Source organism: Hemiscyllium ocellatum, chromosome 13 (assembly GCF_020745735.1).
Source record: "Hemiscyllium ocellatum isolate sHemOce1 chromosome 13, sHemOce1.pat.X.cur, whole genome shotgun sequence".
NCBI lineage: Eukaryota > Metazoa > Chordata > Chondrichthyes > Orectolobiformes > Hemiscylliidae > Hemiscyllium > Hemiscyllium ocellatum.
Window position 1 is genome coordinate 87243554 of NC_083413.1, and position 24008 is coordinate 87267561.

At 43.0% G+C, this 24008-nt stretch overlaps 1 protein-coding gene across 3 annotated transcripts in view; it reads left to right on the top strand.

Annotated features, from left to right (window-relative positions):
* LOC132821984 (ephrin type-B receptor 1-like) overlaps positions 1 to 24008 on the top strand; it is a 494253-nt gene that overhangs the window by 402724 nt on the left and 67521 nt on the right. For 2 of the 3 annotated variants that reach the window (XR_009645375.1, XM_060835030.1), the window contains exons 9-12: positions 472 to 551; positions 11056 to 11178; positions 11330 to 11577; positions 22391 to 22606. Coding sequence is in view for 1 of the 3 variants with exons in the window: in XM_060835030.1 (XP_060691013.1) it covers positions 472 to 551; positions 11056 to 11178; positions 11330 to 11577; positions 22391 to 22606 (667 nt within the window). In the remaining 2 variants the exon portion in view is untranslated. The remainder of the gene's footprint in view (positions 1 to 471; positions 552 to 11055; positions 11179 to 11329; positions 11578 to 22390; positions 22607 to 24008) is intronic. The other variant, XR_009645376.1, reaches the window with a different exon arrangement.

The window sequence follows — 24008 nt, forward strand, 5'->3', positions numbered from 1 at the left end:
TCAGTCTTAAAACGTTAGAACCAACCCTTTCAGGAGTAAAATGAGGAAGTATCTCAATACATTCATCCCCACTTGATTATTAATTTTAATGGTCATTGGAGGAATTCAAGGCTGAGATTGATAGAGTTTGACTGGAATAGTGTTATAGAGCTCAGATGAGTGAGAGAAATTAAGTTGCGCATCAGTCATGATCTAAACAATGGTAGAACATACTTGAGGGACTGAATGGCCTTTTGTTTCTCAGTGTCGCTGTAGGAAAGACAGATTTATTGCCTAGTGGGTCACTTATGTTTGTCCTTTCATTGCTGTGTGAAAAACAATGCCAGCAGGATTTATCATTACAGATCGAACTTGAAATATTTGGTGTTCCTGTTTGTTAGTGTCATGAATCTTATTATTTGGAAGTCTCCTCACAACACCGTACTTCTGTAATGGAGAGGAATTACGAGTTTGTGTTTCTTTCTGTGACAGGAAACGAGCCTATGGAAAAGAAGCAGCATACAGTGATAAACTTCAGCATTACAGCACAGGGCGAGGTGAGTCTGCTCAAGGTGAGCTCAACCACACTTCAGTACCAAGTCTAATTCTGTCTGAAAATTAGAATTCATCTTAAATACAAATCAGTAAAAGTGACCGTGGAATTGTTGAATTGTTATGATTATTTTTTCCATTTTTTTCATGTGATGTGGATGTCACTGACTAGGTCAGCATTTATTGCCCATCCCTAAGTGCCATGGGGACAGTTGAGCATCAAGCCCATTGCTATTAGGTCTGGTGTAACATGTAAGCGAGTCTGGGTAATGACAGCAGATTTCCATCCCCAAAAGACACGAGTGAACAAGGTGGGAATTTACAACAGCCTTGCTGTTCATGAAGGGCATGTTTACAACTTTCAGTAAATGGAAAGCAGGGTCCTTTGGAAATTATAAATAATAAGTAATTTCAAAGGGTGAACAGTGGGCATGACAGATGGGAGTAACAGATGCAAAGGAACACAGAGCCATTAAATGAGTAGGAAAAATGCAGTTTAATTTGGAAAAGAAAGTCAACTCAAAATTATTTTTGAAACAATTTGAAGTTTTGGACTGTGAAAGACCAATTAAGGATTTGGGAGTCCAAGTATGGAAAGTATTAACATGTTTTGATGTGTGCAGAAAATAGCTATTAATGCAAATGGATTGGAGGCTTGAAGTTGGCTATTTAGAAGTGAAATCAGAAAGTAAAGCATCATGGAAATTTGGATCTCTATCCCCAAAGATTGTGAATTCTGGTGCAATTAGCATTTGCAAGAGGGGATTGGATGTCAGGTAAGGCCATGGAGAGATCACAGAATTTATTTCAGTGAAACAAGAGGCCATTTTGTCCATCATGGATCTGTTACCTAGTGCCACTCTAGGAGAATCAACGTTTAGGGCAAAAACTCTTCATCAGGAATGAGGTTCTAGTCATCCCTAATGAAGGGCTTTTGCCCGAAACATTAGTTTTCCTGCTCCTTGAATGCTGTCTGACCTGCTGTGCTTTTCCAGCACTACACTCGACTCTGATCTCCAGCATCTGCAGTCCTCACTTTTGCCGAGCACCCAAGGAGTAGGAGAGTCAATATTTCGAGCATGCACTCTTCATCAGGAATGAGCAGCACACTTTTCGACTCTGGTCTCCAGAATCTGCAGTCCTCACTTTCTCCTCGTTCAGGTATATAGTTCTTTAAAAGTTGTGTAGCAGGTGGACAGGCTGGTTAACAAGGCATTTAGCATACTTGCCTTCATTGGTCAGACCACTGAGTCATGAGCATGAATTTGGACATCAGTTGAGGTTGTACAAGATGTTGGTCAGACCCCTTTTGGAGTACTGATTACGGTTTGGTCTCCCTGTTATAGGAAGGATATAATTAAATTGGAGAGGGATCAGAAAAGATTAACCAGGATGTCACTGGGTCTGGAGGGTTTGAGTTATAAGGATAGACTGAATAGGCTGGGAGTTTTTTCACTGAAGCATAGGAGGCTGAAAGGTGACCTTATTGAGGATTATAAAACCATGAGAGGCATAGACAGGGTGAACAGCAAGTGTCTTTTCTTTAGGGTGGGGGAGTTCAAAACTAGGGCATATGTTTTTAAGGTAAGAGAAAAATTTAAACGGGGCCTGAGGGGCAACATTTTCGCACACAGGGTGGTTTGTATGTGGAATGAACTGCTGGAGGAAGTGGTAGATGCAGGTACAGTTACAAAATTTAACAGACATTTGGACAGGTGCATGAATAAGAAAGGTTCAGAGGGATACAGGCCAAACTCAGGTAAGTGGGATTAGTTTCGTTTGGGAAATTTGGTTGGCATAGATAAGTTGGACCAAAGGGTCTGTTTCTATGCTGTATGACTCTATGACTCTAAATCATGATTATGGATCTGAGATTTAGTGAGGGAGAAAACTCATTCCATTCGATGTAGCAGAGTTGTGGATATATTCTGTGTGTTTGTGACTGAGCCAATGTTTAATATTGAGGCAGACCAGGAGTTAAAGGAAAGTGGAACAGAAAGATCTGAGGACCTGGAAGGTTTCAGGATCTGGATTGTGGTCATGGGGAACTTAAACATCACACGTACTGGGTATGCGAAGCCAGCACTGTGTTGTTATTTCTGACTCGGATCTTTCTGGTCCTTGAAGGGAGATTGATTGAGGGTTCATGTAAGTGGCCATTGAGAGCAGCTGAAAGTTGAAAAGTGTGGCACTGGAAAAGCACAGCAGGCCAGGCAGCATCCTACAGCAAATCCAGCTCCTTGGATGCTGTCTGACCTGCCATGCTTTTCCAACACCACACTTCTTGATTCTGATTTTCCTGCATCGGCAGTCCTCACTTTATCCAAGAGCAAGGAAAAGGGTCATTAAACCTTTTATTTGGACGGAGTTGGAATTTTGAGTCCAATATACACTGGGGTCCTCACTCACATTCCCTCCCCACCATATCATCAGAACCTGAGAAATTATAAGGTGGTTGAGGAGCTGGCCAGCAGATTGAAGGGTTGCTGCCAGACCCATAGCGCAGCCTTACCCACAGAGCTTTGAAACAGCAGAAACAAATGGTCACATGCATGTTCCTTTCCAGGAGTAGTGGGAGATACCTTCAGGCTGATCCTCAGTAGTGCCCCCAGTGGTCTAATGGTGGGAACTGACAGCCTGCATTGTGAAGGGCACCTCAGAGGCCATCCATTGTTCCAGATAGGACAGAATGTGAGCAGATGGCCTGCAAATCACCTTCCTCTCAATAAAACTTTCTCCCACCAGAAGACCATTGACCTGGTTACGGTCCCAACCTCAGTGCAGAAGTTCCTGCCCAATGCATAATTCCACATTTCTCACTGCTCTTGGGAGTGGTTAAAGAGACCAGTACAGACACAGAGGGGCAGGTTGCTAATTGATTGGTGATCTACAAGTAGCACACACCAGGCACAAGTATAATAATGCCACAGATGGACAGCAGTGTCTTACAAGGATGTACAAGTGCGTATTTTGTGCAGAGTAAATTAGGAGGAGTCTATTACCAGCAGTAAATGGTAATGCATCTAACAGCTTATATGGCACTGATGTTTACACAACACCCTGTTAATGGGAAGTTGTTAAACTCCCAGATGGTGCCAGCTGGCTAATCGCACTCATCTGAAGATATTTCGAAATAAACATTGTCACAGCTCGAGATTGAATATATTCCTGCGTAATCTCAGTTTACATGGATGTGTCAGGGAATTCTGAAATATGGTGAGCCATTATATAGACCCTTAATGCAATGCAGGCCCTGCAAATTGCTGTGCTAAAGAGACAGGAGAGCTGATTTGTGCATGGTCCGCTCAGCTGCAGCACACTTTACATCCTTGTTGCTGACAGCTCACTCTCAGCACTTTGCTCTAATTGCATTACTCACTGACTCAAAGCTGCTGCTGTTTGTTTCTTCAATTTTATTCTGCTTTTTAGGACACTTCCATCGAGCAATAACACAAGGTGGTATTGGGTAATGGGGTTTATCAGGCCAGTATGCACCCAGCCCATTTGTCATTTTCTGGAGGATGTAGCCTGGCATCAGGGAAAGTACACATCTCACCACCTATGGGACTGTTTAATCTTTAAATCACTGTTGGTGGTTCTGGGGAGGTTGTCTAGGACCTTAGCATGTTGGGAGGAGAAAGAAAGACAGAGTGTTACAACTTAAACCTGAGGCAGGAATTGGGTATTGCGAATGGGACACCGAATACAGAAACAGCCAGACGAATACCATCTGTCTCAACTGAATGGGGTGGCTACAAGTAGGGAACAAACATGGATTTCCACAGAAATGATGTGATGTGAGGGAAAGGTCCGAACTGGGAACATAGAGGTGCAGACAAAGCTACCTGGTCGTCCTCAATCTGCGGCACACCATTTGGCATGTAGCACATATCGCAACTAAGTCCCACATCCATACTGCAGTTTCAGGCAGGGAAATTAACATGAAGCATCTTCAACTCAGGTCCAGCAGATGCCCCCATCTACCTACATGGAGGACCACTGATGTGGTTATGTGTGAATTTCAGTCTGTTGGTATTGCAACCTGACAGTATCCTGAGTTAATGGATGTGGTGAGATGATGCAAAGTGAGGTTGTGTGAGAGCTTTGGATGGGTCAGTGGCACATGTACGACAAATTGTCAGTCCAGCTCACACTCAGCCCTACCAGTGTCAGGTTTTTTTTGGTGCGCACATTCTCCACCATGTCCTATCAGTTCTCCCCTGCACCGTACCTTCTGGAGACCGACAGAGTAGGCTTCCCTTCTGCCACCGCCCCAGTCACCAAAGGACAGGCAGGCAGCTTCACGTTGTGACTGACTCCTCTATATTTCATGTGCTTTAGGAATTTCCACGCTTCTTTCTTGTTCATTGTTTCTATCCTTCCCCATTTAGCCTTTACACACCCTGAATATTTTTTTAAAAATGAATTTCCCGATTGAAAGAAAAGGTTACCTTCAAGTTTTTAGAACTTGGCATTGATATAGGATGCATCCCAGAGCTTCGTGGGAAGCTAGACAAATGATTGCTGGGCCTTTGCTAAGATGTTTGCATCATTGATAGCCATAGGTGAGGTGCCAGAAGACTGAAGGGTGGCTAATGTGGTGCCAATGTTTAAGGAAGGTGGTGAGGAAAAGCCAGGGAACTATAAATCAATGAGCCGGACGTGGCAGGTAAATTGTTGGAGGGGATTCTGAGGGACAGGATTTATGTGCAGTTGGAAATGCAAGGACAGATTAGGGATTGCCAACATGGTTTTGTGTGTGAGAAATCATGTCTCATTAACTTGATTGAGCTTTTTCAAGAGTAACAAAGAAAATTGATGAATGCAGAGCAGTAGATGTTGTCTATATGAATTTCGGCAAGGTATTCAACAAGGTTCCTCATGGAAGACCAGTTAGCAATGTTAGACCACATGGGATCCAGGGAGATCTAGCCAATTAGATACAAGATTGGCTTGAAGATAGAAGGTAGAGGGAGATGGTAGGGTTTTTTTGGACTGGAGACCAATGGGACTTCGATCAGATGGGCCAATAGGTCAGGGAGTTTAACTTGGATAAATGTGATGAGTTGCATTTTGGTAAGGCAAACCAACTTGGACTTGTACAGTTAATGGTTGGGCTGTAGGGAGTGTTACTGAAAAAAATAAGAGACCTAGGTGTGCTGGTGCATAGATCCAAGAAAGTGGAGATGCAGGTAGACAAGGTAGTGAAGAAGGTATTTGGCACCCTTGCCTTCGTTGGTCAGTAGTAGAAAGTGAAGACTGCAGTTGCTGGAGATCAGCGCCGAGAGCGTGGTGCTGGAAAAGCACAGCAGGTCGTGCAGCTGGTGGACAAGTTGGATCAAAGGGTCTGTTCCTGTGCTGTGTAAATCTGTGACTCGAGGACTGAGTCTGTGTATATTTGAAAGGCAGCCTTGAAAGGGCTCTCAAAATGTGTGGGTCCTTACTAAATGTACACCTGATCTAATCATCGGTGACACAGAGAGGACTACCATTTCACATAGATTCAAGCTTCATGCTGCAAACCCAACTTACTCCCTGTCAGAGAATCAGCTCCAGGATGCGCACATTTCCTCTCCACACACTGTTCATTTGTACATTATCATCATGGATGTACACATGTCGATGCAAGTGTGCGTATGTGTAACCTACATGATCCTGTTCAGCATGTGCGTATGTGTGTAAGCATGTACGTATGTGCACATTCATGTGCATAAGTGTGCGCACGTGGATGATTCTGTGTGAGTATACAAGGATATGGTGTCACATAATCCATTCAATATTTTTTACAACCATCGCCAATAAAACATATTCGCTGTTCATTATCATATTTCTGTTTGTGGGAGTTTGCTGCATGCAAATTTCCTGTTATTTTTCCCATTTTACAACAGCGACTACACTTTAAAAATAACGTCATCTGTAAAGCATTTCTGGGACATCTTCAGACAATGAAGGGTACTATATAAATGCAAGTATTTTCTTCTCTCCCTCTTTTCCATGTCTTTGGTTTGACAGTATATAACAGCAGTGTACACAAACAGATCAGCCTAACAGTATATAAGAGCAGTGTACACAAACAGATCAGCATGACAGTATATAAAAGCAGTGTATACTAACAGATCGGCCTGACTGTATATAACAGCAGTGTATATTAACAGATCAGCCAGACAGTACATAACAGCCGTGTACACTAACAGATCAGACTGACAGTATATAACAGCAGTGTACACTAACAGATCAGCCTGACAGTACATAACAGCCGTGTACACTAACAGATCAGCCTGACAGTGCATAACAGCAGTGTACACTAACAGATCAGACTGACAGTATATAACAGCAGTGTACACTAACAGATCAGCCTAACAGTATATAAGAGCAGTGTACACAAACAGATCAGCCTGACTGTACATAACAGCAGTGTACGCTAACAGATCAACCTGACAGTACATAACAGCAGTGTACACAAACAGATCAGCCTGACAGTATATAACAGCAGTGTACACTAACAGATTAGCCTGACAGTACGTAACAGCAGTGTACACTAACAGATCAGCCTGACAGTATATAACAGCAGTGTACACAACCAGATCACCCTGACAGTACATAACAGCAGTGTACACGAACAGGTCAGCCAGACAGTACAAAACAGCTGTGTACACTAACAGGTCAGCCTGACAGTATATAACAGCAGTGTACACTAACAGATAAGCCTGACAGTACATAACAACAGTGTACACTAACAGATCAGCCTGACAGTATATAACAGCCGTGTATACTAACAGATCACCCTGACAGTATATAACAGCAGTGTACATGAACAGATCAGCCTGACAGTATATAACAGCAGTGTACACAAACAGATCAGCCTGACCGTATATAACAGTAGTGTACACGAACAGATCAGCCTGACAGTATATAACAGCAGCGTACACTAACAGATCAGCCTGACAGTACATAACAGCCGTGTACACTAACAAATCAGCCTGACTGTACATAACAGCAGTGTACACTAACAGATCAGCATGACTGTACATAACAGCAGTGTACACTAACAGATCAGCCCGACCGTACATAACAGCAGTGTACACAAACAGATCAGCCTGACAGTATATAACAGCAGTGTACACGTACAGATCATCCTGACAGTATATAACAGCAGTGTACACGAACAGATCAGCCTGACAGTTCATAACAGCAGTGTACACTAACAGATCAGCCTGACAGTATATAACAGCAGTGTACACTAACAGATTAGCCTGACAGTATATAACAGCAGTGTACACTAATAGATCAGCCTGACATTTCCTCACCGTCAAAAAATAACAAATGTGTCCTCTTCACTGAGGACATCAGTTAGTATTTCACTCATCACCCAATCTGAAAACAGTCACCAGAATGCTGATTGGCGATTGGATTCTCAGAGTTACTGATAGGTGCTGTCAATTCACAACAAACAGATGGGTTTCCTGTTTAAAAGTGGCCAATGTAGATTCCAGCATCATTGAGATTCCTCAACTTCCAGTTGCAATTTATTTTTCAGCAATGACAGATAGTGATTGGGAGCATTGTCAAGACTTGTAATCCAAGAGGTGTGTGTGAGAGGAATGGTAAAAGTGTGAGTGTACCAGGAAGCCAGATTTTATCAGCAAGCAGGGAAGAAGGCTGTGACTGACATGGTACCTGAATTACACTCAAAGACTTTTGAATTGTTTAAAATCAGACTATATCTGGGTAACCTTATCTTTCCAAGGATCTGAACTTAAATCATGGCACCATGAAATCAAGCACAAAATATGTCAAAGAAGTTCAGCAGTTAAGGATGGATATATTATTTGTTATTTTTACTTTTACTATAAAGCTGTCAAAATATATCCAGCTTCATCTCAGGGTTTATAATGTATGAGGAGGATAATGTTACTGCTGGTACTAAAGACTTTGTTCAGGCACTGGATCAGCTTACAGCCCTTAAATCCTATCTTGGACACCAGGAACCACTCCCCACTGTTCCTGGATTCCATGAGGTGAGTGAGGACGTGGGGAACAGATGTCTCTGAATGCACGTGCAGTTCTGTGAGTCATAAGGCCAACAAGTCTGGCAGAGCATCTTGCATAGGCAGGGCTAAGCAAGCTTAGTGCTAATCAGTCAGATCTAAGCTCTGCAATCCGTCCAAATCTAGCAGGGAGGATCTGGGAGAAGGCTGGCATCTACCCAACAATGCAGAAAATTGCTCAGATCCAATCTGGTGAATTACTGCCCCACAATATACTCTTGATGGTTAGTAAATGATGGAAGGTGTTATCAACAGTGCTATCAAGTAGCACCAGCTCAGCAATATCCTGCTTAATGACCCCCAGTTTGTGTTCTGCCAGGGCCTCAGCTCTTGATCTCATTACAGCCTTGGCTCAAACATGAACAGAAGAGCTGCATTCCAGAGGTGTGGTGATAGTGATTATCCTTGATATCAAGGCTGCATTTGACCGTGGCATCAAGGAACCCTAGCAAAATTGGAATCAATGTAAATCAAGAGGCAAAGTCTCCATTGGTTAGATTCCTACCTACCACATCGGAAGATGGTTGTGGTCCTTGGAGGTCAATCACCTCAGTCATAGAAGCTCACTATAGGAGTTCCTTAGGTTAGTGTCCTAGTCCAAACATCTTCAGCTGCTTCGTTGAAGACTTTCCTTCCATCATTACATCAGAACTGGGGATGTTTGCTGATGCTTGCATAGTATTCAGCACCATTTTCAACTCCACAGATGCAGGACAATTGGTCACAGAAAACAAATGCTGACCTCACTAGCAATGCCCACATCTTATCAATGAATAAAGGAAGATGGAATGCCATGTCTATACAGAGTGTGATGTGCAAGATGCTGGGATGAAAAGAGTAAGTATTATCTTGAAGGGTTGTGGGACTCAAGAAAATTACAGAGAATTCAGACCATGGTTGAAGAGGATGAGTATTCTGAAGTCAAGACATTGTTTGACCAGGAGGTCAGGGAGTACAGGTCAGCATGCAAAGAGGTGGTCTAGGCACAAGTCTGTGTGTAAATTAAGTCACGGACATCAGAGATGTTCTCATGTTTTTGGGAGTCAGCAAAGGTGTTGTTGGATAGAATATTGGAGACAAGCCAGGATTGAATTAGAATAGCCAAGTCCAGATATAACAAAGACACGAATGAGACTTTTGGCAGCAATTGGGATTGGTTCTGGGTCCTCTTTCATTTATTATTTACATAAATGATTTGGATGAGAAGCATGGCTAGTAAGTTTGTGGATGACAACAAAACTGGTGGCATAGTAGACAGTGAAGATATTCTCGGATTACAAAGGGATTTTGATCAAATGGGTTAGTGGGATAAAAAATGACAGATGGAGTACAATCTGGATAAATGGGAGACATTGTAGTTTGGTCCAACAAATAAGGGTAGGACTTATACAATTAATGGTTGGACCTTGTGTAGTGTTGTAGAACAGAGGGACCTATGGGTGCAGGTATATAATTCTTTGAATAGTGTGAATTTGTTTTCAACCTTGAGACCAATTCCATTTCTATTCCGGTCAGTGATTCATAAGGAATTAAAAGCTGGGTGGTGGTGTTCCATCAGGACTAAAGTTGCTGCAAAGATCACTTTGCAATTACTTGATGAATATTGAATACCAATTCCAGGCACACCCAGTGCACTGCTTGAATGTGCAGCATCTGATTTAAAGACACTACATCAAAGCTGGCATACTGGGCTGTCACAAAGAGTCATTTGCATGTCTGTGCGCTGTGATTAGATAGGAAATAGAGCAAGGACTGTTTCTACAGGCCTCCCTTGGGTACAGGAGTTTTGCACCAAGCCTGCTTCCCATTCAGCTCACACACCAACCACTGCTGTAAGTAGAGCAGGCCAAGAAAGGAGCGTATCGTCTGCAATTAATATTTCAAGAGCTGTTCAAATATTTCTGCACGAATATTTAAGCAGTACAATTAAGATTCACTCTAGACTGTTGACCTACTAGACGTTGGGCTCTTAATGATGTTGTAATGAGGTAAAAATGTACCCAGATGAACCTGTTAGCAGGGGAATGGGCAGAGAGAAAAGCAAATTAGAAAACTTTATCGAGCTGTGAAACTCTTATTTTAAATTCCGATCAAGTCTCTATCTGAGTTTCTGCCCTTTGTTGTAATAAAGTATTTCAAGTTGTTGAATTGTTCAATACCTCCAGCCACTTCTGTCCGTTGGCAAAGGATTATTGCTGTGAGAATAAATTAATGTATCCAAAGGTAGAAGGGAGCTCATAAATCATGAGGTTCTGTACTTCAGGGGAGCTATACATGCCCTTTTTAGGCCATTTCTCTGCTGCTGTCTCGCACAACAGAAAAATCGAAGCATCATTTCTTTACCCTGAGTAGGTCAGTGCTTTGGTATTCATTACAGGCACCACAAAGGGATGTAAGGCTCTAACCACTCCTTTTTTTTATCGAAATGCAGTAGCAGCAGCTGATTTGACTGATACCTGCTGTCTGCTCTCTCTAGGTTCTCCCGGGATGAAGATTTACATTGATCCATTCACTTACGAGGACCCAAATGAGGCCGTCCGGGAGTTTGCCAAGGAGATTGATGTCTCTTGTGTGAAAATTGAGGAAGTAATTGGAGCAGGTACATCTTGTTGAGTCTGTGGTGCTTTGTGTGTTGATTCACTTCTTCTAACCGGAATAGACGCTGACTGTTTTCGGTAATGGGGTGATTGAAGTTTTTTTTGCCTGTTGCAAATCAACTCCTGCATATTTTCCTTTCCGCCTCCACACAGGGGAATTTGGGGAAGTCTACAAGGGTCGCCTCAAGTTGCCTGCGAAACGCGAAATCTACGCAGCGATTAAGACCCTGAAGGCCGGCTACTCTGAGAAGCAGCGGCGGGACTTTCTAAGTGAGGCCAGTATCATGGGTCAGTTTGACCATCCGAACATCATCCGCTTGGAAGGGGTGGTCACCAAAAGTCGTCCGGTGATGATCATCACAGAGTTCATGGAGAATGGAGCTCTGGATTCATTCCTAAGGGTAAATATTTAAACTGGCAGGAGATAGCCAGGATCAAGTAGTCCTTAGCTTCTCCCAATCTTCAGATGTAATCAAACAAAGAAGCAAAACGGAAATCATAATCAAAGCTACAGCTGTTAATGAAGAACTGTGTGACAACAATAATTATTATTAGTCTTGTGCTGATTACGAGGCTGCTTTAACTTTTAAACTGATATCTGGACTAGAGAGGTTTGTTTCCAATCGCGTTTAGTTTTTTGGTTATTTGTGAATAAACATTATGCCTCAGATTTACTTTGTAGTAAGAGACATTTACTGCAGGCTGAGAGTATTGTGGTGACATTGTACTGACGGTGGGGGCAGGTTATATCAGATTGGTGTGTTTCAATCAGACTGAAGTTTTTATTATGAGCTGGCGATTACATTGGACAAAATTGTATTAGACAACGTGGACTTACATTGGACTAGAGGAGATGATACTTGACAAGGAGGACTCATGTTGGAATGGGGGAGATGATATTGGACAAGGAGAAACTGTATTGTATTGGAAAGATTAGCCTCAAAAATAACTTCTTCAACTGCAAAGGGAGGATGAAATTAAATGGGGTGCATTATGTTGTACAGAAGGATTATGTTGGATGGATGAGAATTATATTGAATGAAATTATAGTGGATGGAGTTTTTAAAATTCATTCATGAGATGTGGGCATTGCCAGGTAGGCCAGTTGTCATTGCCCATCCTCAGTAATCCATTGTGTGATTGCCCAGAGGTGAATAAAGAGTTAAACCACATTGTGGTGGATCTAGAGTCACATGGAGGCCAGACCAGGTAAGGGTGGTGAAGCTCCTTCCCTAAACTGGAAGCATTATATTGAATAGAGGAGGGAGGAGTTATATCAGATTGATGTGTTTCAATCAGACTGAAGTTTTTATTATAAGCTAGGGATTACTTTGGACAAAGTGGATCAGTTTTGTTTTACATCCATCAGCAGTGATTATGTGGGAATGGTTAGTGAATAAAAATTCAGATTTTTATTGAATTCAAATTTCACCATCTGCCATAGTGGGATTGAATTCACGTGCCCCAGAACATTACCCCAAAACACCACCACCTCCTCATGGGCTGAGGGAATATATTGGAATGTTGGGTGAAAGGTTTATTGGATGCAGGAGTGTTGTATTGGATTTGGTGGGTGCCAGTGTATTTTGGACCTGGGGTTTTTATTGAATTGGGGGTTGTGTTGGAGTGGGCAGCTACATTTAACTTGGTGGTACATTGCATAGGTGTTTGTTTGGATTGGGACAGCTATTTTGAAGTTTGGGATTTTAATGGGCTTAGTGGTGGGAGGGTGATGTGGCGGTGCAATGCTGTCTTGGGCTGGAGGGCAATTACATTAGATTGGGCTGTTTGTATTCAACTGGGTTTTTCTGTTGAGCTTAGAGTGGGTTATATTATGTATACCAACTGTGTTGATTTTTTGATCTGGACAACATTTACATTTACTCTCCCTCTCTACTTCCTTGGAGGGCACGCAGTGCAAGCCATGAACATGATAAGAGGAGAGTGGAGTGTTCTCCTGACCTCTATCAGGAATACTGGTGACTGCGATTGGTGAAGCCCAGATGTTGGCCAAGTGGTTGCCAACTGAGTTGGAACCACAGTGAGGGTTCTGGCAGGACAAATCCAGTAATGTTTAACTACATTCATTAGTAATCAGTGTGTTCAATCTATTAGCAACACTGAGATCTCACTCTGCTGTTAGCAATATTGAAAGTCAATCTTTTTCAGCATCAGTTGTTTGGATTATGGTCCAGAGTCTGTTCCACATCATCTTTGGATCAGTATCTGTCAGCTTTCAGCCACTGCAATCTGCATCAAATTGTAGAATCCCTAAAGTGTAGAAGCAGGCCATTCAGCCCATTGAGTCCACATTGACCCTCCAAAGAGCATTCCCCCAACACACACGCCCAATACCAATCCTCCCCACTCTCCCCAAAACCCTCTCCCTGTAACCCTGCATATCCCATGGCTATCTCACCTAGCCTGCACATCCTTGGACAGTACAGGGCAACCTACCTTGGCCAGTCCACCTAACCTGCACTTCTTCAGACTATGGGAGGAAACCGGTGCACCCAGAGGAAATTCATGCAGACACGGGGAGATGGTGCAAACTCCACACAGACAGTTGCCTGAGGGTGAAATCAAATCCAGGTACCTGCCAACCACTGAGCCACTGTGCCGCCCTGCTCATAGTGCCCATGCATGTCGAAGGCCCATTGTCAAACCTGGGACTGAGCTCTCCAACTCCAGTGGGGACTAAAGCAAAACTTACAAGAGGTGAGGCTGACTGCCCACATCTCTCCCTCTCCCTCACTCCCACCAGCATCTTGCTAGCCTTTACTCCCTCATTTAAGTGTGGAGTTAAGCCTGTCCCTCATCTGTCTTTCATAGTGCTGCTTCCATGGGCAACATGTCACAAAGTCTTCAAGGAGCTGGAAATAAAAGCAGCAAATTTATCCAAAGAGGGCGACAAAGTTGTAGGACCTTTAGATTGGCCACAACACTCAGCTGGGGCTTCATTTTGGATCTTTCCAGTCCAACAAACTCAAGAAGCTGGACCCCAACCAGGGCAAAGCAGCCTGCTTGATTAGCACTGTACCCGTAAACATCCAGTTCCCTCAACTCAGGAGCTGTGGTGTGTACTATCTCCATGATGGGCTGCAGAAATCGACTAAAAATCCTCAGACAGCATCTTCCAAACTCACAACTACTGCTATCTTGAAGGACAAAGGTAGTAGATACATGTGAACACTACCACCATCTGCAAATTCCCCTCCAGGCTACTCACCATCCTGCCTTTCAAATATTTTGCTGTTCCTTCACTGTTGATGATCAAAATCCTGGAATGCCCTCCCTTACAGAATTGTGAGTCTATCTACATAACATTGACAGCAGTATTTCAAAAAGGGAGCTCACCACCACCCTCACAAGGGCAACTAGGTCAATGCGCAATAAATGCTGGCCCGGCCAGCGATACCGATATCCCACGAATGAATGAAAAACGAAGTAGGTGGATTATCATTATTAGGCCCAGGAAACGATTAAAGTCACACAATCCCTACAATGTGGAAACAGGCAATTTGGCCAATTGAGTCCACACCAACCCTCTGAAGAGCATCCCATCCAGACCCACAACCTTACATTTCCCATGGCTAATCCATTTAGCCTGGGCGGAAGTGAGTATTGCAGGTGCTGGAGATTAGAGTCGAGATGAGAGTGGTGCTGGAAAAGCACAGCAGGTCAGGCAGTATCCGAGGAGCAGGAAAATTGACATTTCGGGCAAAAGCCCTTCATCAGGAATGATCCATGATCCATCACCTAATCCATTCAGCCTGCACATCCTCGGACACTATGGCGCAATTTAACGTGGCCAATCCATGTAACCTGATCACCAGAAGAAACACAGCCACAGGGAGGACTCCACAAAGACAGTTACCTGAGGGTGGAATCAAACCCTGGTCCCTGGTGCTGTGAGATAGCAGTGCTAACCATTGTGCTCTAAATGTGGAATTCAAAACAAAAACAGATCAGCCCTGATAGGAGCAAATTACTGCAGATGCTGGAATCTGTATTAAAAACAAAAAGTGCTGGAAATCACAGCGGATCAGGCAGCATTCATGGACAGAGAGCAAGCTAACGAGACATTAGCTTGCTGTCTCCTGCCTGACCCGTTGTGATTTCCAGCATTTTTTTTGTTTTCAGATCAACCTTAATCTTATTGAATGGCCTATTTCTGCTCTTATTCTGTGTTCACACAGTACTCTGTTACAAAGACAAATGTTTAAAATATATAACTAAAATAAATATTTTGAGAGGATGTTTTCACAAGAGCTACTGTAGTTAGAATGAGCATCAATTTGAAAAACAACATGGGAATAAATAAGAAAGCAATGCTGCTGAACTGAGATACCACATCAAAGCTTGGATGATTTTAATTATGGCAGCAGCTTGTTCAAATGTGACTTCTATTTTACAATTGAGAAGAACTCAGTAATTCACATTCACTAAGCTAACAAGCAATTTGAATTTCTGACATCTGGAAGGTTGTGTTAAATCAAAAGTTTTGCATGGTGTTCAAAAGAGGTTGAGAAGGGATTTTTAAGCTAAGCTGTGTTGGGAAAATCATTGTTCTGTGAAATAATAATCTGTACAGAGCCAGAACATTCCAGGCTGCACCAAGGTAACAGTTGGTGGTGACAGTATTAATGTCTGCACTTCACAATGTGAGTGTGGCAATTCAGTGAATGGTGGCTATTCTCCTGTCACCATATTCAAACTGTCCTTTGTGTGGATGCTTCAGTTTTCTGGATTGTTCTGCTTTTCTTACACAATATTTTCCGCTTGTGTTTCAGCTTACTGCTGATGGAGAATGCTATCTTCTTGAGAATAATTTCTCTGGCCACATTATCATGGTACAATTTCCCACGTATTCCCACATACAATTTCCATGGGTTGTAACTGAAAGGAAATGGAGTCTTGAAGCTCATGAATTTGCCCTGAGAATTCACAGCAAATATTACATTTGCAAAACTTCCAAATAGACACACACACTCAGAGATTCCCTACAGAGTGCAATCAGGCCATTCAGTCCATTGAGTCTACATTGACCCTCCAAAGAACATCGCATCCACACCCACACCCCTAGTCTATCCCTGTATTTCCCATGGCTAATCCACCTGGACACTATGGACAATTTAGCATGGCCAATCCACCGAATCTGCACATCATTGGATTGTGGGAGGAAGCCAGAGCACCCAGAGGAATCCCACACAGACACAGGGAAAATGTGCAAACTCCACACAGACAATCGCTCGAGGCTGGAATCAAACTCCCGTCCTTGTTACTGTCAGGCAGCAGTGTTTTTTTTTATTTTTTTAAAGATATTTTTATTAGAAATTTAATATTTTGACAGATTTACAAAAATAAACAGAACTTTCAAGCACAAACATTAATATAAAAATAGATCTTAAATATATAATCATCAAAATTCAAAGGAATGATACTAAAGAAGAAAGAAAAACAATGAAACTCAGTTAACTACTAATCTAATCCACAATTATCCAGAGTGTATAGTTGAGTCACTTACATCCTTCAAACAAGAGAAAATGTTCTCTAATACACTCATAACAGTATAATAAAAAGGAAACTATTTCCAAACAATAAGAACAAAAAAAAATGTTTGAATGGAGATCCTCCCCCTTGTTCTCAGGGGGCCTTACTTCCTTTCTAAAGGTCCACCATATCCTCTCCCAAACAGTGTCCCACCCTTGACCCGGGCGCTCCTTAATAGGATTTAGATATAATACCGAGCTAGAGTTAACAGTGAGCGCCCCACCCCCACCCCTCCCCACCCATACCTGAGTATATCTGATAGCATCAATGCCACGTACAAACACACATAACTATAAAATTACAACTCCAACAGATTACAGTTAAGTATAATAACATAAAATAGCAAGAGAAGACAACCCTGCTCCCAGAAGCAAAAGTAAAGTAGAGTAAAGTATCCACTTCTCCCCACGGAGTGTGGAAGAGGCAAGCCAACATAAATTGTCTCTTACGATTTATTTAAACGAGTCTAAAAGTTCCTTAGCCTCTTCTGGTGATCTAAAATTATACTCGGATCCTTCGTGGGTAAAGCATAACGTCGCTGGGTAGCGTAAGGTGTATTGAATATTTAAGTTCCTTAGACATTTCTTCACCTCATCAAACGCCTTCCTCCTTCGGGCCAAAGCCGGGGAGAAGTCCTGAAATAACATAATCTTGGATCCTTCATGAATCATGGCTTTAGGATCCTTTCCAAGATTTCTGGAGGCATCCAGGAGTATCTGCCTCTCCCTATAACTCTGCAGCCGGAACAGGACCGGGCGTGGGCGCTGGTTTGGGCCAGATCCGCGTGCTGCGACCCGGTAGGCCCACTCCACCCTTACCCGGTCAGTTTCAGCCCCCAGGTTTAAAAGCTGGGGCAGCCATCGCTCCAGAAATACTACTAACTGTCCCTTCTCTTCTTGTTCAGGGAGGCCCAGAAGACGGATATTCTTTCTCCGATTTCTATTATCCAGGTCATCCATGTAGATTTCAAAGGCCCGGACTCTCTGCTCCAGAGCTGGCGCCTGTTCTGCAGCTGTTTGTGCTGCAGCCTCGGAGGTCGTGGCCTTTAGCTCCGCCCCCTCCACTCGGCCCTGCAATTCCTCGAGAGCCTGGCTGTGTTTCTGCAGCTTTTCTTCGAATGCATTCCATCTCTGTCTGGATTCTGCGATGAAATTGACGAGTGTCGTTTCCAGCCTGGCAATCATCTCTTCAAGGCCTGTTTTTACATCAGCTGCAGCAGGAGGAGGAGAGGAGGGTGGGGGAGGGGTCTTTGTTTTCTGAGAGCTGCGGGATCCCTTTGGTTTACTCATTATCCACTTAATATTAAACTGCTTAAATATAATAGTAAGCAGCTAATTAAGGTTAGAAAATTTTTTTGGGTGGTTTGGTAAGTGTGGTGGAGGTGAGTAACTCACTTTACCCAGGTTTTGGGAAGAGCTCTGTAAACTCAGACTTGCTGAGTCGCCGCCATCTTGGATCTCCAGGCAGCAGTGTTAACTGCAATGTCTCCGTGCCACCCCACGGTGCCACCATGCCACCCCACAGTGCTATGCACTCCCTCTCATTGATGCAAGGGCACACATACATACCATTGACATACTCACGATTTTTCTCTCACACACTATCAAGCACACGTACAGATATACTCCATCTCTCTTGCATCTACATTTGCACACACACAGGCACACTTCCTCTCTCCTGCACTCTCAAACACACAGCCGCTTAGTCTTCTCACCTCTCTCACAAACAAGCACTGACAAACTGACGTACATATAAGCACAAACACTCATGTGCACACTCTCTCCAACACACATGCATACATACATCCATGTATACAGACATACACACAGGCACAAACACAATCTCTCTCACATATGCACACACAGTAACACACATTGACCCAGACTTTTGTTCCCAAGACAGGCTGTAGGATTAAGGGAAATCTCCCAGCATGTTGCTGGAGAAACTCAACCGAATAGTGTGTGGCTTGTTCCATAGTGAGCGGTGGAATTAAGCTGACCAGCACTGAACTGTGATTAAAGGTGGCTACAGAGGCTGCTGAGTTCTTTGTAAAAGGCTTGACTCAGTTGTCTGTGATTGAATGTGACATCATGCGAAATCCTCGAGCCTCTTATAATCCTATATTGACTTAATGCCAATTCATGATAACCCAAATCACCCAGTATCTATTATGGGCAGATTGCAAGGGCCATATTGAATGAGAGTCATAGGGGCCTATAGCATGGAGACAGGACCTTGGGCCCAAACTGGTCCTTGCCAACCAAAATGTCCATCCACAGTAATCCCACTTCTCTGCACTTGGATCATATCCTTATAATCCTTTCCTATCCATGTATTTGTCTAAATGTATTTTAAATGTAGTGAATGGACCCGCCTCAATCTCTTCCGCTGGCAGTTAATTCCATAAAAGTTAAAATAAAATATAATTATAAATGGCTATTTGATATTTGATGGTAGTCTTATACATGTCAAGACATTTGGATAAGCATATGAATAGAAAAGGTTTGGTGGGATATGAGCCAGGAGCAGGCGGGCGGGACTAATTTAGTTTGGGGTTATGTTTGCATCGACTGCTTGGACAAAAGGGCCTGCTTCCATGCTGTGTGACTCCATCTAAGCTCAATTAACACTTAAATCTCCTCAGTACTTAATCCCTTATAAATACAAACATAACCCTGGTCAAAAGCAACTAATTGTTCAATAAACATTCTGAGCTAACAATCAGAATATGGACCTAGGACTTCTTGCAGAGATAAGGTTACAATATGGAAAGCAATTAAACATAATAATGTAAGGGTGGATGTTAGGATCAACAAAGAGCTAATGTAAATGCTCGAACATATGGCTTCCTTCTCTCTCTGAAAATAAAGCCAAGAACTTTAAATAACTTCAGCTACAGTTTTTCTTAATTTCTCAGTGATACAGTTAGATTGATTTCTTAATTTCTTAAGGGTTGGGGAATTAAATAAACATAAATTTATGGGCAGCACGGTGACACAGTGGTTAGCACTGCTGCTTCACAGTGCCAGAGATCCAGGTTCAATTCCCGCCTCAGGCGACTGTCTGTGTGGAGTTTGAAAATTCTCCCCGTGTCTGCGTGGGTTTGCTCCGGTTTTCTCCCACAGTCCAAAAATGTGCAGGTTAGGTGAATTGACCATGCTAAATTGCCCGTAGTGTTAGGTGTAGGGGAATGGATCTGGGTGGGTTGCGCTTCGGCGGGTCGGTGGGGACTTGTTGGGCCGAGGAGCCTGTTTCCACACTGTAAGTAATCTAATCTAAAACAAATATGAGTTCCTTTTTTTGCATTTACACAGGCAAGTTGTGCTTTTTTTCTATTATTTAAAAGAACTGAGGATTTAAACAAAGTCACAAACTGACTGGTTAACAGCTCATATGTGCCCTTCACAAACATCTACAACTTCTCTCAAAATTGGCCTTACAATTGTGAAAATGAGGTCTGTTGACTTCTAATGATCTTGCAAAGTTCTGGTTTCTGTCATTGAGAACTATCCTCCCTTCCTTACTGGCAAAAATATTTTAGGACTTTTGGTTCCTGCTTGTGCCTGCCATTTTGAAAGCTCAACGGAGTCTTCCTAAATCTGTGTAAATTTGAGCCCCTTGTACAACACCCTCTCACAGTCAGAACACTTTAACGTAAAGCACACAATCACAGTGAATATAGGCTCTTTAACACATGCACATTCTCTCTTTTCCGCACGCACAGCACACACATAAACACACGCCCGAATAAACTGTATGACAGGTATTTACGAATTGATTTATCAGTCCATTACCCAAACCAGCTTTCCATCCATCTGACTCCATCTATACTTGCTACTGCCTCAGGAAAACAACCGACATAATCTAAGACCTCTGCCACCCTGGTTATACTCTCTTCCATTCTCTTCCGTCAGACAGAAGATATAAAAGTTTGAAGATACGTACCAAAAGTTTGAAGACACGTAGATTCACAAGCAGCTTCCTCCCTGATGTTATCAGATATTTGAATGGATCTCCTCTCTCTGGCGTTTGTCCAAAATGTCGATTTTCCTGCTTCTCGAATGCTGCCTGACCCGCTGTGCTTTTCCAGCAACACTAATCTAGACTCTTCTTTATCAGAGTTGACCTTTCTCTGTACATTCTGTGACACTATATTTTGCATTACCCAGATGTACTTTTGTAAGGTATGATTTGTCTGGTTAGCTTGCAAAACTTGACTTTTCACTTATCTCAGTACATGTGACAATAAAAAAAATCAAATCAAATCCTGGCTCTTCCCTCAAGCAAACTACTTAGCAACTAACTGCATGGTTCCCACAGCACTCGACAGAATTAGGCTAAGGTGAGTGATGCTGAAACAAACTTAGAAAGTGCAGAAGAATCCCAGAAGATTAGATTAGATTCCCTACAGTGTGGAAACAGGCCCTTCAGCCCAACAAGTCCACACAGACCCTCCGAAGAGTCACCAACCCAGACCCATTCCCCTATTCCCTACTAATGCACATTGGACAATTTAGCATTGCCAATTCACCTAACATGCACATCTTTGGACTGTGGGAGGAAACTGGCGCACCCGGAGGAAACTCACACAGACATGGGGAGAACATGCAAACTCCACACAGTCAGTCATCTGAGGCGGGAATTGAACCTGGGTTTCTGGCGCTGTGAGGCAGCAGTGCTAACCGCCGAGCCACCATGCTGCCCCTTTGACAGCATTTGTAGAGAGAAAAACAGGGTTAATATTTTGAGTTTGGTATGACTCTCCTTCAGACCTAAAGGATGTTGGGTAATGGATTTTTAAATTGGTTTTGCAGAGGCAGAAGCCTAGTGCAAAAGACAAAGCAGTTATTAAAGATGGAGAAAGAGGCGTATCGTGGACTGTATTTTATTGGCAGCTTCCAGCCTCAAAGTCTCACTATGGAGTTCCATAACCTCAGAAACTGACTGCATAATGTCTGTCCTCCATTCTTCTTACATTCTCCACCTCCTTCCACTCCGAAATCCTTTTCCTGTTTATGGAGAGGATCCGTTCTCCATAATTTACACCCACTTTACATCTCTTTTTCTCCTTCTCCATGACAAATAACCCCTTTTGTCTTTTGTACTGGGCCTCTGCCTCCATCAAAAGTATATATTTTAATAAAAAACATTTTCCAACACCTTTCAGTTCTGAAGAAGAGTCATGCTGGACTCTGCTTCTCTCTCCACAGAAGCTGTTAGACCTGCTGAGTTTCTCCAGCATTCTCTGTGTTTGTTTCAGATTCCCAGCATTTGCCTTCACTTTGATGAGCAAAGCTTTATTGCTTAACTTGTGAAGGACAGTGGTGAAAGTGACAGGAACAAAGTGAACTGCCAGACGGTGAATGTTCTCGTGTGTCATGGGATCAGCCATGAGAATGAGGTCGGGTTAAAGGGAATTGCCTGTCGGAATTAAATAGCTTGTCAGCATGAGGTAGCAGAAGATTCTCAGCAAAGGTTTAAGAATGTCAGGTAGAGTGTTGAGGAAGATGTAGCCTTTGTTGGGAGTGGAGATGGGTTAAGCTGACTATTCTGTGATTTCCGTCTGTGTCATTCTCACCCAGTTTGAACCTTTCCTTCCGATGTGCCTTTTCAACCTGAAAACACACTTGCATACTGATAGATTTATTCATTTTTCTGCAGCAAAATGATGGGCAGTTCACAGTGATCCAGCTGGTGGGAATGATGCGGGGCATTGCTGCTGGGATGAAGTACCTGTCTGAGATGAACTATGTCCATCGTGACCTGGCTGCACGCAACATCCTGGTCAACAGCAACCTGGTGTGCAAGGTGTCGGACTTTGGTCTGTCGCGCTACCTACAGGATGACACTTCAGACCCCACTTACACCAGCTCTCTGGTGAGTTTGAGTTTTCCACTGTCTGCATTAACTGGGATGATGGAACAGACCTAGGCATTGTGGGATGGGGAGAGGAAGGGGCAAGATCTCACTCGACTGAAGCACTTGTCAGAGGTTCAGCACTGTTTTTTTCACCTACCCACCTTTACTGTTATTAAAGGACTGTTGTTTAGCTCAGTTGGCTGCATGGCTGCAGTGCAGACTGATGTCAAAACCGTAGGTTTGATTCCCATACCAGCTAGGGTTACCAAGAAGGATACTCTTTCTCAACCTCTCCCCTCACCTGAGGTGTGCTTAAGAGCACCTCTATGTCTCTGTAGTGGGAGAACAGCCCTGTGGTCTGGTAGGACTTTGTTGACTTTCTCATTTACTGCCAATCCTGTTCACTTGGTGAATGCATTCCGATACATTCAGAAAAATACAATTAAACCATAGGGAGAGTGTGAAATGAGAGTGAAAGAAGATAGGCAGGCAGGCAGAATATTGTCTGTATACTGTCATTCCCCAGCAATGGTAGGATCACAACCGATCAAAGGAAGCAAATATGGGATATAAAAGTGGTTTGAATGTCTTTGTTGGGTATTAATTCATTTTTGCATTTTGGTGCTGCTATCTGTGGGACATTTTTGTCCTCTGACACCAATGTCAATGATCCTCAAATTGCTATTAGACGATGTGGCCATAAGACATAGGAGCAGAAATTAGGCCATTTAGCCCATTAGGTCTGTCCCACCATTAAACATGGTTGAAAAGTTTCTCAATCCCATTCTCCTGCTTTTTCCCTGTAACCCTTGATCCCCTTGACACTCAAAAACCTATCTATCTCAGTATTAAATATATTCAATGACCTGACCTCCACATACTTCTGTGGCAATCAGTTCCATAGATTCACCACTCTCTGGCTGAAGAAGTGTTTTCTTATCTCTGTTCTAAAAGGCCTTCCCTTTACTCTGTGCCCTTGGGTCACAGTCTCTCCTACCAATGGAAACATCTTCCCAACATCTACTCTGTCCAGGCCAATCAGTATTCTGTATGTTTTAATTAACTCCCTCTTCATCTTTTTAAATTCCATCAAGTATAGATCCAGAGTCCTCAAATGTTCCTCACATATTAAGCTTTTCATTCTGGGGCCATTCCCGTGAACCTCCTCAGAACCTGCTCCAGGCCAATACATCCTCCGTGAAATATGGAGCCCAAAACTGCACACAATACTCCAAATGTGGTCTGATGCGAGCCTTACAAAGACTCAGAAGTGCGTCTCTGCTTTTATATTCAACTCCTATCGAAATAAATGCCATCATTGCATTTGTCTTCCTAACTATTGATTCAGCCTACAAGTTTACCTTGAGAGAATCCTGGACTAGAACTCCCAAGTCTCTTTGCACTTCAGACTTTTGAATTT